At 35.7% G+C, this 13300-nt stretch overlaps 1 protein-coding gene across 3 annotated transcripts in view; it reads right to left on the reverse strand.

Annotated features, from left to right (window-relative positions):
• Positions 1-12744, reverse strand: part of PRKAA2 (protein kinase AMP-activated catalytic subunit alpha 2) — a 39410-nt gene extending 26666 nt beyond the window's left edge. For 2 of the 3 annotated variants that reach the window (XM_087719616.1, XM_087719615.1), the window contains exons 1-3: positions 12569-12744; positions 4808-4949; positions 2762-2855 (exon numbers count right to left, since the gene is read on the reverse strand). In XM_087719616.1, coding sequence (XP_087575742.1) covers positions 2762-2855; positions 4808-4949; positions 12569-12671 — 339 coding nt within the window. In that variant the 5' untranslated portion in view covers positions 12672-12744. Of the gene's footprint in view, positions 1-2761; positions 2856-4807; positions 4950-5901; positions 6466-12568 lie in introns of those variants that run through there. The other variant, XM_087719617.1, reaches the window with a different exon arrangement.
• Between the last annotated feature and the right edge of the window lie 556 nt (positions 12745-13300).

A 13300-nucleotide genomic window follows, 5' to 3' on the forward strand; every position in this document is an offset into this window, starting at 1 on the left:
CCAAAATACAGTTTCCTGAGCTTAGACAGCATAAGAAATCCTTGCATTTCAGCTTTGATGCAATTGTTGATTTTAAAATACAGGAAAAAAACGGAAGTGTAAGCTCTAAGTCTGATACAATTTAAAAAAAACTAAAATGACATGAAATCTACCCCTTTAAAAATGGGAGAAACCACACAAGTGATTCAGATCTATCCATTTCTCACGCACACATCAGAACAAGTCTGGTGTTCCTACAGCTTGGTTCCTGGAACATTTTATGTTTATAAAAATAACTAATGTAAATTTTCAAAATGAACTCTGCATACATTTTATATGTGGAAATAATAATAAAAAAATTACATACTCCAGTGTTCTGAAGTAGAACTAGTACATGAAGAGTAGGATGAAGAGATAGAGTACTGTGATGGTAGAAAAGGTGTGTGAGTTCACATTTTTAAAAAATATTATGCATAAAACCTAGAAGCAATTCCCGGTGTGTGTGGGGGGGGGTGTCAGTAAAGGTCATTTTAAGTCAAATCCTTCTAAATGATGTATCTGCGGAGAGAAGTTAATTTTCACACAAGAGACATTTTTTAAGTATACTATTGAAACTTCAAGCTACAAGATGTCATCAATTACAACAAGACAACCTAATTTGGCTTTGTCTGTTTATAGAGAATGATGTAGTTGAGTTCAAAACTAAAGTGGAATTACTTCATTAATTAATGAGCCTTATCAGCTGATTATAATGATAGAATAATCAAAATAACTGCATACTTTACATTTTATAATTAACTATTATGTAACACATTCATCACTGACTAAAGTTATAAACAGTAGACTAAACTACAAAAATGCAAAATAATGGTAGAAAATGTTACTCCTATATTAGATTTATATAATATGCATGAGGAAGCATTTTGCTCTCCTAATATTTTCCAAAGATTAAAGAAAAATGGTTTACAGATGGCACCTGGAACCAACAAGGTTAGCTAAAAACTCAACAAATACCTCTCCAAAATGCTGGAAATGTGAATCAATACATGGAACATACTACCACCTATGGTGGACCTGTGAGGAGGCTAAAAATTCTTGGAAAAGGATCAAAAAAGTTCAAAAAGTAGCTAGAGGTAATAACAGGTGTTAAAATAGAATGAAAACCTGAAGGTTTTTTTATTAGGAATAATGACTGTGAAATATAAAAAAGAAATTCAGTATTTAATATTACATATAATTACGACGGCGAGGATTGCCTTTACCCAGAAATGGAAAAACAAATTAATTCCAAGTGAAGATGAAATAATAAGAAAGGTTATGGACTGTGCTGAAATGGACAAATTAACAAAAGAAATCCAGGGAAAGAAGAAACAGAATACTACCAGATATGGGATAAATGGTATAGGTGGATGGAGGAAAGAAATAAGGATCAATGAAGAAAGACAACAAAGCCCAAAAATAGTAGTTAAGGAGAATTAACACCTATATATGTATCCAAATGGTTTAAATTTACTAGAGGTAATCAGCCAATATAGCAGACAGATGAGTAAGATAAGAGGGTTAAGAATGGTGAAACGCAAATGAAATATAATAGAAGGGGAAACAATGTAAGGTGAGCGATATCACTTGGCAATTGCTCTTAGAAGGAACAGGAAGCTCCTGTTCGTATTGCATTGTGTAAATGTGGTGTATGTCTAAGTTTTGTGTGTGTGCATTTTACATGTTTGTAAATAAAATTTAAAAAAAAATTAAAAAAGAAAAAGAGAGAAAGAAAGAGTAAAAATTAAATCTGCTTTTACTTTACAAATTACTTAGATTCTCTTATAATGTTCATCAATAACTATTTTGAAAAGAAAAATAATCCAAAGAATAAAGTACTTTGAATTGTATTATTTGTCTATAAAACATGTTTTTGCTGAAGCATTTGTGCTGTTCTTAGCCTAAATTCTTATTCATATTATTGGCTAGTAAGCATATCACTAACTAAACATACCTATAAATCTTTCCACAACACCAAATAAATTCTTATTCATATCATTGGCTAGTAAGCATATCACTAACTAAACATACCTATAAATCTTTCCACAACACCAAATAAATTTTAAGATTGTGTGTGAAATGACAGCTGTATCTATGTTTGCATGTTTCTACAAAATCAGATGAATTACTACCTCCAAATCACTGTTACTGTGTATATTTGGTATGGTGTAAACCTTGGCCACTTTAAAAGGTCTTGCTGGCTGGGGAATTCTGGGAGTTGAAGTCCAGGCCTCTAAAAATGACCAAGGCTGAGAAACTCTGATCTAAAGTCAACCATTGGGCTGTAGAAGATTTAAAACAAAATAAGGTGATGGAGATTGCTTCTGCTTAGCGCTTATATTAATTTCCAATTATTTAAGATATATTCGCTTTGAGCCATGATGATGATTAGACTTGCTGAATTGTAAGACTGCATAGCAACCTCTCCCAATTTAAAGTTTATTTGATGTGTTGGATTTTAACATCATTATCCAAGTGAAAATGGTCCAATTGTTAAATGCAATGCATCTGGTGGGCACCAGATGGGGAAGAGTATTGTAGCCAATAGCTATAATAAAGGAAGAAATATACATCAGTGATTTGATTCAATAATAAGCCATTTTACATATGTCTAATAGGCATGGCCTATTCTTGATCTTACTGACTTAAAAGAATCCAATTTAGCAAAGCAACTCTATTTTCCACTATTGTCTCTTTGTCCTTTTACCACATGCATTTTATTCCAACTGGATAAGACACTTACATGTCCATGTTTACAGATATAATCAAACAATTCTCCACCAGACACATATTCCATCACCATGAAAAAATCAGTAGGGGTGCTGATCACCTGATACCTATTGAAAACATACAAGAAAATAATAGCATCTTAAATGTTTTTGCTAGATGAAGTTCGTAAGAACCCTTGTCGAATCATAAAGCAGTCCTTAACAAAATCACTGGAATTTACTTTCTATATCATTGCTTTTCAATTCTAAAAGATAAATTGTTCTCTTTTTTTTTTTGCAGAGCAAATATAAATTCCTTTGGGACTCTGCTCAATTAAAATGTTTGATAGATCTTCATTCCTCCTACTCCACCCCCTACATTAAACTTCTTCACTCCTCTAAGATCTTTGTTCAATAAATCTTCTCAGAACTAATATTCTGAACATTGATACCAAGAGAAAATTAAGACACTTTAGACTCAAAAGTCAAAATATGTTAGTATACGTCTAATGGTTACATAATAGGAACGGTTCCTTCACCTCACAATGTAGGACTGGTGGAGTTTTCATTAGCTTTCTCATTTAGTCCCAAAACATGGTGCAATAATAATTATTCCTATTTACAATCTGTCTGGATCCATAATACAGATAGTTCTCAACTTACGACCACAGTTGAACCCAATTTTTTTGTTACTAAGCAAAATATTAAGTGAATTTTGCCCCCTTTTATTATCTTTCTTGTCACCGTTGTTAAGTGAATTACTGCATTTGTTAAATTAATAACACGATTGTTCAGAGACTCTGGCTTCTCCATTGACGCTGCTTGTCAGAAGATTACGACAGGTGATCTTTATGACCCTGGGACATTGCAACTGTCATAAATATGAGTCAGTTGCCAAGCATCTGAATTTTGATGACTGTGGAGATACTGCAACAGTTGTAAGTGCGAAAAACAATCATAACTCACTTTATTTAGTTCCGTTGTAACTTTGAATGGACACTAAATGAATTGTTATAAATTAAGGACTACCTATATAAAGCTATTATATATATTCACTATTATTAAGAGCATACAATATGTCTATACCAGTGGTGGGATTCAATTTTTTTTACTACCGGTTCTCTGGGCGTGGCTTGGTGGGCGTGGCAAGGGAAGGCTACTGCAAAATCCCCATTTCCTCCCGATCAGCTGGGACTTCGGAGGCAAAGAATAGATGGGGGCGGGGCCAGTCAGAGGTGGTACTTACCGGTTCTCCAAACTACTCAAAATTTCCGCTACCAGTTCTCCAGAACTGATCAGAACCTGCTGAATACCACCTGTCTATACATGTATTTACAATAATGCAGCAATTTTAATGGAGGTCCAAAATGGACAACCAAGAAAGATCTCAACCATGCTATACGAGGAAAAAAAGACTTGCTTTTTTTCTTTAGGCATTGCTCACAGAATTGCACAGCTACTGTGCTTGAATAAACCGAGTACTTTCTTTTTATGCATTATTCAATGAAATTGAAAGACATTTCAATTTTGCTCTTGAAATTTTAATACATACATATACTATTGAAATAGTCTATCTAGACTAAAAGATCTATTTCTCACTTCATGAATCTAACATGAACACCTACAATATGTGCTTCTTTGCTTTTATCAAGCAACTGTCCAATCTTGTACCAGTTATCCCAGAAAAGTATACTGTACTGTTTGTTACAGAGCAAGAAATATAATCTAGTTTGAAACATTTTGAAGAACATTTTATAATGATCCAGAGTCATCAACCGTGATATGGGTGGCATGTAAATTTAATTAATAACAGCAATTAATATGGCAATAATAACCTAACTGAATCTCAATATATATTTTGCTGATTGAGTTTCAAAAGGAAGAATGTCCATACAAGAATTCTATGGACATGGGAGTAAATTCAATATAAGAGCAATAAAACTTACTTTGTGATTCCAACACTTAATTTATATTATTCTTAAACATATTAGAAATACAGCAAAATATTTGCAATACAGAAATACATAGTTCACACTTTTTTTGTATTTTGCTACAAAGAGAAAAAGAGTAAGTACACTTACAGTTTGATAATATGGGGATGCCTGAAAAGTTTTAAATTTTGGATTTCTCGTTTGATCTTTCCAACAACATCCAAACTACGAATTTTTTGCCTGTTTAAAATTTTCACTGCTACTTTATGTCCAGTAAGCTGGTGTTCTCCAACTAAATAAAAGAAAGAAAAAGTTGAATGTTAATTTCTGCTTACATAAAAGAGGTTACTGATTTGTGAGATGTGTCATTTATGCACTAAAACAAACCTCCCTTTTTATGACCCTTTAATCCCTGAATTCAGAGTAAAGCCAGGGCGACTGGGTGGGGCTGAACTGGCTGCATGCCTTTCCTGATGCCACACAGAATCCACAAGAATATTTCTTTTTCTTTATGCCCTGGGAGAGAAAAAACTGCTGCTACCTAGGATTGAACTCTCGACCTTCTAAACAGGAGGCCAGAGTCTTTGCCACTAGGCCATCATGTTGCTCAGTGTTGTATTAACACTACAATTTCTACTCAGAAAAAAGTTTCCCTGGGTTTTTCAAGACTGTGCTTCATGTACATTTTTTAGACTGCAAGACTGCAATCTCTGCAAGGCTATGAAATCCTACCAAAATAATAGGAGTTAATGAAACTTATTGTATTGTTGAGTTGGTATATATGGAATTGCATTATTACAGAAATATGAAAATACAGTTTATTCCAAATCTGCGTATCTATCTTTCTGGAAGTTACATTATTCCAAAACCAATAGTTAAGATATTGGGTTGTGGATAAATTTGTCTAATTACTTTTACAACATTGATAAAAGTAGTAACAAAAATATAAATTAAGTCTGAGTTGAAATGCTTTTTCTTACATCGAGGGCAGCATAAGTTTTAAAGAGTATTGTATCATGATTTTTTTTTTATATGTGCCACCAAAAGGAGCCATTTTTTTTCCAGTTCACTCACTAGCAATGACAACTGTGCACTGAAGGAAAGAACCGGTAGGTACCAGTTTGCCTCTCTGTATAAATGAGATAAAGGACATGTCGCTGGTGACATGTCATTGTTAAGAGCTAAGGCTGAATGCCCCAAAAGATTTGCCACATGATGACTTCTAAAGCTACTTTAATACTTACTGCTTTGACTCTAATAAAACAAAAGTAGGGAAGGACAGTATCCTGCAGCAATCTGGTTATCGCCACTCTCAAAATCACTAATGAGAAGAGAAAGCTTTCATCATTTCTTCTTTTGTGAATGCTATTTTCAACTAATTATTTGCATTAATTAGGGCAACCTTGCTTTGCCGACCTTCTTCAATAATATTTTATATTATACCCCAAATCCCGGATCAAAATTGGTTGTGCTAGCTCAACCTGACAGGAGCTCCAGTTCAAAATCATCAAGATTTTTGTACATTTCTGTCCACCTGTCTTTCAACAGGCCACTTGCTGCATAGAATTATTTATAGCATTTCATTATTTAATTGAGTTCTATTAAAAGCTTTCTCTCATCCATTTGCTATTGGTTGCAAAACTTTCTATTTTATAAGTTTTGAAACAAAAGGATGGCATGTTTCGCTTGCATTTAACATACACAATTAAGAAAGAAAAATCAAAATTCTTACAGTATGTTTATTTAGAAGTAATTCTAAATAATTGCAAGGAACTCACTTCCAAGTAAAAGTATATAGATGAGACTGCAATCATATGTGATTGTTCTGTAGATGTTTATTTGACCTTTAGCAAAGAATCAACTTTTCTAAATAAAAATTTTAAATATTTAGTTTTTAGAGCAATATTTTTTGGAGGGGAAATAGAAGATACAGAAAATGAATCAAGCTGAACTAAATCCAAACTACTTCACAATAATAAGTATCAATACAGATAATCCTCGATTAACAACAGTTAATTTAGGGACTTTTCAAAGTTACAACAGCACTGAAAAAAGTGACTTATGACTGTTTGTCACACCGACGACTATTGTTTTCCCATGGTCATGTGATAAAAATTCAGATGCTTGGTAACTGGTTCATATTTATGACAGTTGCAATATCCCATGTTCATATGATCACATTTTATGACCTTCTGACAAGCAAATTCAATGGGAAGACAGATTCACTTGACAACTTTGTTACTACTGTATTTTTCGGACTATAAGACGCACTGAAATATACGACGCACCATCATTTTGAACAGGTAAGTTTTTTTAAAAAGTTTTTGTACTCTACAGGCCTCCCAAACCCTGTGCATGCCTCGTTTTTTGTGAAACGAAGCCTGCAAAGTGCTCCTGGGGGGCTGAGGGGGCAAAAACAAGAAACAAACGGCCTGTTTTTTGCAAAAAAGGGGGGCATGCAGAGGCTTTGGGAGGCTTGTAGTATGTTCCTGGGGGCTGTGGGGGACATAAACGAGCAAACACGGCCCATTTTTTGCTCATTTTTGTCTTCCCCAGCCCCCAGGAGTACTTTGCAGGCTTCCCAAACCCTCTACACGTTCATTTTTGCGAAGGGGCAGTGTTTTGGTAGGCCAAAAATGCTGTATTCAGTGTATAAGATCCACTCAGATTTTCCCCCTTTTGGGGGGGGGGGGGAGTGTGTCTTATACTCTGAAAAATACGGTAATTTAACAACTGTGGTGATTCACGTAACAACTGTGTGATAGGAAAGGTTGCAAATAGGTGCATAACTCACTTAACAACAGACATTTGTGAGCTCAATTATGGTCATAAGTCAAGGACTTCATATGTTCATTTCAAAGTCTATCCTGAAGGATCAGACAGTCATATCTTATTAGTCTTTCAGGCCAAAGAAACCAAGGTTCAAGTTCACCTCATCATCGAAACTCCCTGGGTGATTTGGAATAGTCACTCTCAGCCCAGTATTTCTCACCTAGTTTTGCTATTCACTCTGCCTTGAGCTCCTGGAACAATAGAATATAAATATAAAAAATTATTACAAATTATATTATGACTGAAATTCTAGATAATGTAGCCGAGAGTCTTATCCATTTCAGGCGATATAATATATTACTGCATCACTATAGTCTTGTTAAGCAATTGATTTAAAATTTATCATGGAATATTTCCTTTTTTCTTCAGGAAAATTACTGCTTGCTCATTTTCCTTTTAGAAATTATTTATCTATTCCTTATATTTTCAGACTAATAATAATATTTCCCTATTCCCACTAGAACTATCCATCTAATGTGCAGTTTATTAGCTTCCAATCCAGTATTTTTGAAACAACTGTTTTAGGGGGGAAATTAAGGCAAAATTTAGCAATTAATAATAATTGTTTTTAAAAGATCTAAGCCAAGAGGGAGATTTCTGTAGAATCACCCATGGTTGTATTCCATAAAGTAACAACAAAAAAGGCACACACTTGGAGAAACATACACATTCAATTATATGTATAGATTTCCAAGCATGCATTTCCTTCTAGTATCAGATTTATATATTAAAAAAAAACTAACATAATATTTATCCTGGAATTCAAAGAATCCTTATGATATTCTAAAAGGAAGAAGTAAATAAATAGGCTGCAAAGTTTAGCACCCCAGCTTTAAAAAATCATTACATTTTAAAACCAAGTGAACTATGAACTAGAAAATCTGCAATTAAGAGGTTGCCTGACTAAAGGAGAGGGTGGAGTGGTAATTCGGTGGCTGTATAAATTGAGCAAGTCACTATTATTAGCAGAGATAAGGGCAGCCTCAAATTCTTTCCTCAATAAGAGTGTTCTAAAAATAAACTGGCTTGCCATGCTTCAAAATGAAAATAGTTTCGCTTGCTCATTTTATGTTCCTATACAAATTCAGAATGAAAAGCAAATTTTGAGATAAATGATGCTTTATTACATGCAAGATATATAGACCAGTATCTCTATTTTACCTCTACTGGAACTATGATGTATAAGGATTTTTCCAAGAAATGTAAAGCAACTTCACAAATGGTCCAAATGATTACAGAGAGGAAACCAGCAATTTACAACATCACCCAGACACTGCTGTGGTGATAAATTGCTAATGCAGACAGGTTACATACCATCATGGCAATGCCTGAGTGATGCTGTAAGTTACTATTACAGAAACAAACACAAAGGCTCAGTAAGAACTATCATTTATTTTCCATTTATAAGAATTCAGAATAAAAAAATAAAAAACCACTATTTGATTACCTAGCTTGTGCTTGAAGTGCCAGAAAAGACCTGTATTAACCAGGCACAAAAAGTTTGCAGTGTCTTGAGAATTAATACAAATATGGCAGCATGTAATTTTGAATAAATGATAAATTATGAAATTTTGGATATCTTGAAGGCTCTCCAACTATCTTCACTGATTTTGTTTACTCTTAATTTTATATCACTTTTGGACTTCATTTTAAAAAGTGTGTTCTCCTTACTGGCTGGTATTCTAGAAATAGTAATAATATTGGGAAGGTATCAATAGATATGCTGGAGATATTTATGTACAGAAAAGGACATTTAGAAAAGGAAATACATAGCTTTTCTTATCCTGGAAATATATCCATTCACATTTCATTATGAAATGTAATAAAAAGTGATAAAAAGTAAAGAGTAATATCTTTCTTTGTATATAGTCATACCTTTATAATTTTTCTTAAACTAAGCTCTCTGAATCCTAGCAAACACTTGGTTTTAACACCCAAGTTGTAAATCAGTACAACCGCAATCTTCATATTGCCTTATGTACATGTATTTACCAATAATATGCATATGGGTTGCAAAATCCATAAGGCTATTAATTGACAGCAAATAGTTAATAATTTGCAGCTATTTAGTAAATGATTAGCTTTCTGCATCCCTGATATGGTAATTTTAATTAAGAATTACTTGTTTGGTACACATTAGCAATTGATGATGATCATCCCAAAATTTTTATGATTAAGTGAGACATTTGTTCAGTGAGTTTTGCTCTATTTTATGATTTTTCTTGCCACTCTTGTAAGTGAATCGCTGGAGCTGATAGGTTAGTAACCTGGCTGTTAAGAGAATCTGGTTTTCTTGTTGACTTTGTTTGTCAGAAGGTTGCAAAAGGTGATCACACAACCCTGGGACACTGCAACCGTTATAAACATGAACCAGTTGTCAAGCATGCAAATGTAAATCACATGACCATAGAGATACGGTCATAAGTCACATTTTTCAGTGCCACTGTAACTTTGACTGGTCACTAAACAAATTGTTGGAAGTTGAGGACTTCCTGAATTCTGTAAAATACTTCTACTAATTTTGGAATATTTTGTTTCTATTTCTGAGAAGAGAGACTAAGAGTGGAGAGGGAAGATTAGGGAATTCCTTTCTAGTAATCAAAACACTAATCTTTAGCTAAATATGTTGGGAAATGATACAACAAAGATGCTAGTTATATACATATCTGAAATAAGCTGTCTACAAATAGCAGAAATAACACTGAGTTATTTCTCAGTTAAAATAACCAAGCATTTCTACGTGTGTTAGCTTGAGATCCATCAAGGCCTCAGGCTAGACACTGGGAGACCATGAGTTCTAGTCTTATCTTAAGCATAAAAGCCAGCTAGGTGACCTTGGCATAATTTCTTACTCTTAGCCCTTGGTAGGAGACAATGGAAAACCAGTTTTGAAAACCTTGTCAAGAAAATTGTGGAAATCTGTCCAGGTTACTCAGAATTGGGAATGATTGAAAAGCAACTATAATCATCACCACTCATCCCCTTTTCCCAAATGTTTAACTGAGAGTCTGTTAATGATAATAATGCAGCAGATGTATATAGTTGTTTGCTATAATGTCAGAAGTAATAATAATATATAATTTATTAAACTTGTATGTCACCCGACTCTCAATGAGTCTGAGCAACTTGCAACAATCAAACTTCCACATTCCTTTGTGCAGCCCCATCAGATGATCTGATATTACCTCATGTATCTGTCATCTCCAGGAGCATTTATGGAAAAATATTCCACAGACATAACCAAGAATGAGGAGTCCCAGTTGTAAAAGCTGATGACAAGACTGGGCTCGGCCCAATTCTAGGGTGATTATTTGTGTTTTATTCAGTGACCTTGATTGAAATAATTTAAAAAATACATTGGCTAACTCCAGCCAACAAAATAAACAAGCTTGTATGTACATATTCCTACTGAGTAGTCCATTTATAAAAGATATGTGTCTACAAAATCTTTTCTAATACATTAATCATAAATAATAAACAGCCTGCTTTGTAATCCATCATTTGCTTACAGTAAGCAACAGATACAGAGATATTATTGTTTCACTCCTTTGGGACTTGTTAAGTCTACTTGAATATCTTTGTAGGATGAAGTCACAAGAGAGGGTATTATTTGTTGTGTAGTGTAACAGTGTAGGTTCCTAATATGGATGTTTCTAACTCTACAAATGTAAAAAATGGTTCAACATTTCCAAAAGGGTTGCCATATTCCTCTGTACATGTATGTATGCTATATATAGCTGAATAGTAAAAAAGTATGAACAGTGAAAAGACAGTATCTTCTTAATTAAACTCAATTACTATATTACAACTTTGAAAATTAAATTCTACTTAGTGTTCTGTTCTCTAAAATGCACACAAGGGCATTTCAATTTTGAAATGAGTTCAAACATTATTAACCCCAAATAAGTTTGTGTTAAAACATAATTCTAGAATTAGAAAATCAAATTAAAACAACTAAATCAATCATTTGTAATGCATTGATCAATAAAGCAGCACTCCAAAGTATACTATCTTAAGAGTATGGCTTTCTGAGCTCCCAAATCTCAGGAATGCTATAGAAATAAAATATATATTACCTAAAAGTTTGAGGAGAATAGTTGATTAAAAAAAGATAAAACAAATGTGGCTGCAATCCCGTGTCAATTAACTGTGAATAGCTAATGGATCAAAACAAAATTCATTCTAGAACACAACATGGTCAATTCTGATTCTGAATAAATAAACATTGAATTCCCAATAGCAGTGTTAGGAAATGCATTTCTTGAGGTAAAAGTTTTTCCATGGATTTATGGAAAATCAAACTGATCTGTGGGAGGCATTTTCTTCCCCAAAATCGGAATCACAACATTGACCCAACATTGTGTTACTGTCTTATTTCTCAGTGAGAAATGCCTACTTAAATAGTTGTGGTACTGTTGGAGCAAAAAAACGTTGCATTATTCTTCAAGTGGATGGTCCAGGTCTTAGTGCAATATTAGCATGCCCATTTGCTTTCATTAAATTTCTCTCCCCCTCCCCAATGTCACACTTATTGTATAATCAACCTATAGCATTGTAGGTTGGGTCTTCCCTCAAAAACAAAAACAAAAAAACAACCATTGAACTTGACTTCTCCAAAGTCTAATTCTGTGGATGAACAGATTTCAAGCCCCATCGTCCCCAGGCAGCAATTGCTATGCACTGGGGATGATGGAAGTCGTGCTGGGAGATCCACTCCAACCCGGTCATTGGAAGGTTGTGCGTGTGTGTGGGAGAGAAAAGATTCGAGCAGTTTAGTACACTCGGAGGAACAGACAGGTTGCTACGCCGCCTCGCAACTCCCAGCAGTGCCAAGCCCCGCAGGCCGCCTTTCCACCCCCGTTCCCTTCCAACGCAGCCGCCACCGAAGAGACGGAACCCCTGCAGTGGCGACCCTGGAGGATGGAGAAAGGGTGGTGGGGGCGAAGAGCCCCGGAGACGATGCCCGGCTGCTCGCTGGCTCCAATCCCGGGCAAGCGCTCCGGCTTGCTACTCTCGCCGCCGCCGGCCTGCAAACCGGTGCCCCGTCCTGCCTGCCCGGCCCCGTGCCCCGTACTCAGCTCTTGACTTTGCCGAAGGTGCCGACCCCCAGCGTGTCCCCCAGCACGTAGTGGCCGATCTTCACCCGCCCGTCGTGCTTCGGCGGCTGCTTCGGCTCAGCCATCTTCGCTTGGCTCGGCTCCGCTCTTGCCGTCGCCGGTCCGGCCGAACCACAATGCAGCAGGGCCGGGAGGGGAGGCGAGACGGAGACAGGCGGCGGGATCGGAGGCAGCGACGAAACGGGGAGGGGGGAGAGGTTGGACAGGTGAGTAAGGAGATGGGAGTTGGCTCCGGAATATGGGTCCAAATAAGTAAACCACTCTTAAGGAATGTCACTAACTTGGCGTGCGTTCACCATAAACCCAACAGATTAATGATCGGGCTGCTACGGTGCTGTGGGGAAAATACGGTAGAGGAGAATGTGGTACACGGGGCATGGCATAGTAGTGGATAGCAGTTAGTAACTATTATTTCTCCGAGTTAAAGGCTGAGAAGAAATGGTGGTAGTGGTAGGACTACAATACCAAACATGAATGCAAAACTTTAGACGATCGCTGGGTGGCAGTGAAGAGATTAAAGAAACCTTTAAATCCTTTGCTGCCAGCTATCGGTTGTCGGAATGATTGCAGTTCACCTTGGTTAGTCCTTTTGGTAAGGAATAAATGTGGAAGGGTTAATTGTGGGGGGAGATCCTTTTTTTACATTCATGTATGAGACCGTTTTTGGGGTAACTTATGAGGCAGGATATTTTTT

This window comes from Thamnophis sirtalis, unplaced genomic scaffold (assembly GCF_051295495.1).
Source record: "Thamnophis sirtalis isolate CommonGarterSnake01/CBP01778 unplaced genomic scaffold, rThaSir2_p1.2 scaffold_7, whole genome shotgun sequence".
Classification (NCBI taxonomy): Eukaryota; Metazoa; Chordata; class Lepidosauria; order Squamata; family Natricidae; genus Thamnophis; species Thamnophis sirtalis.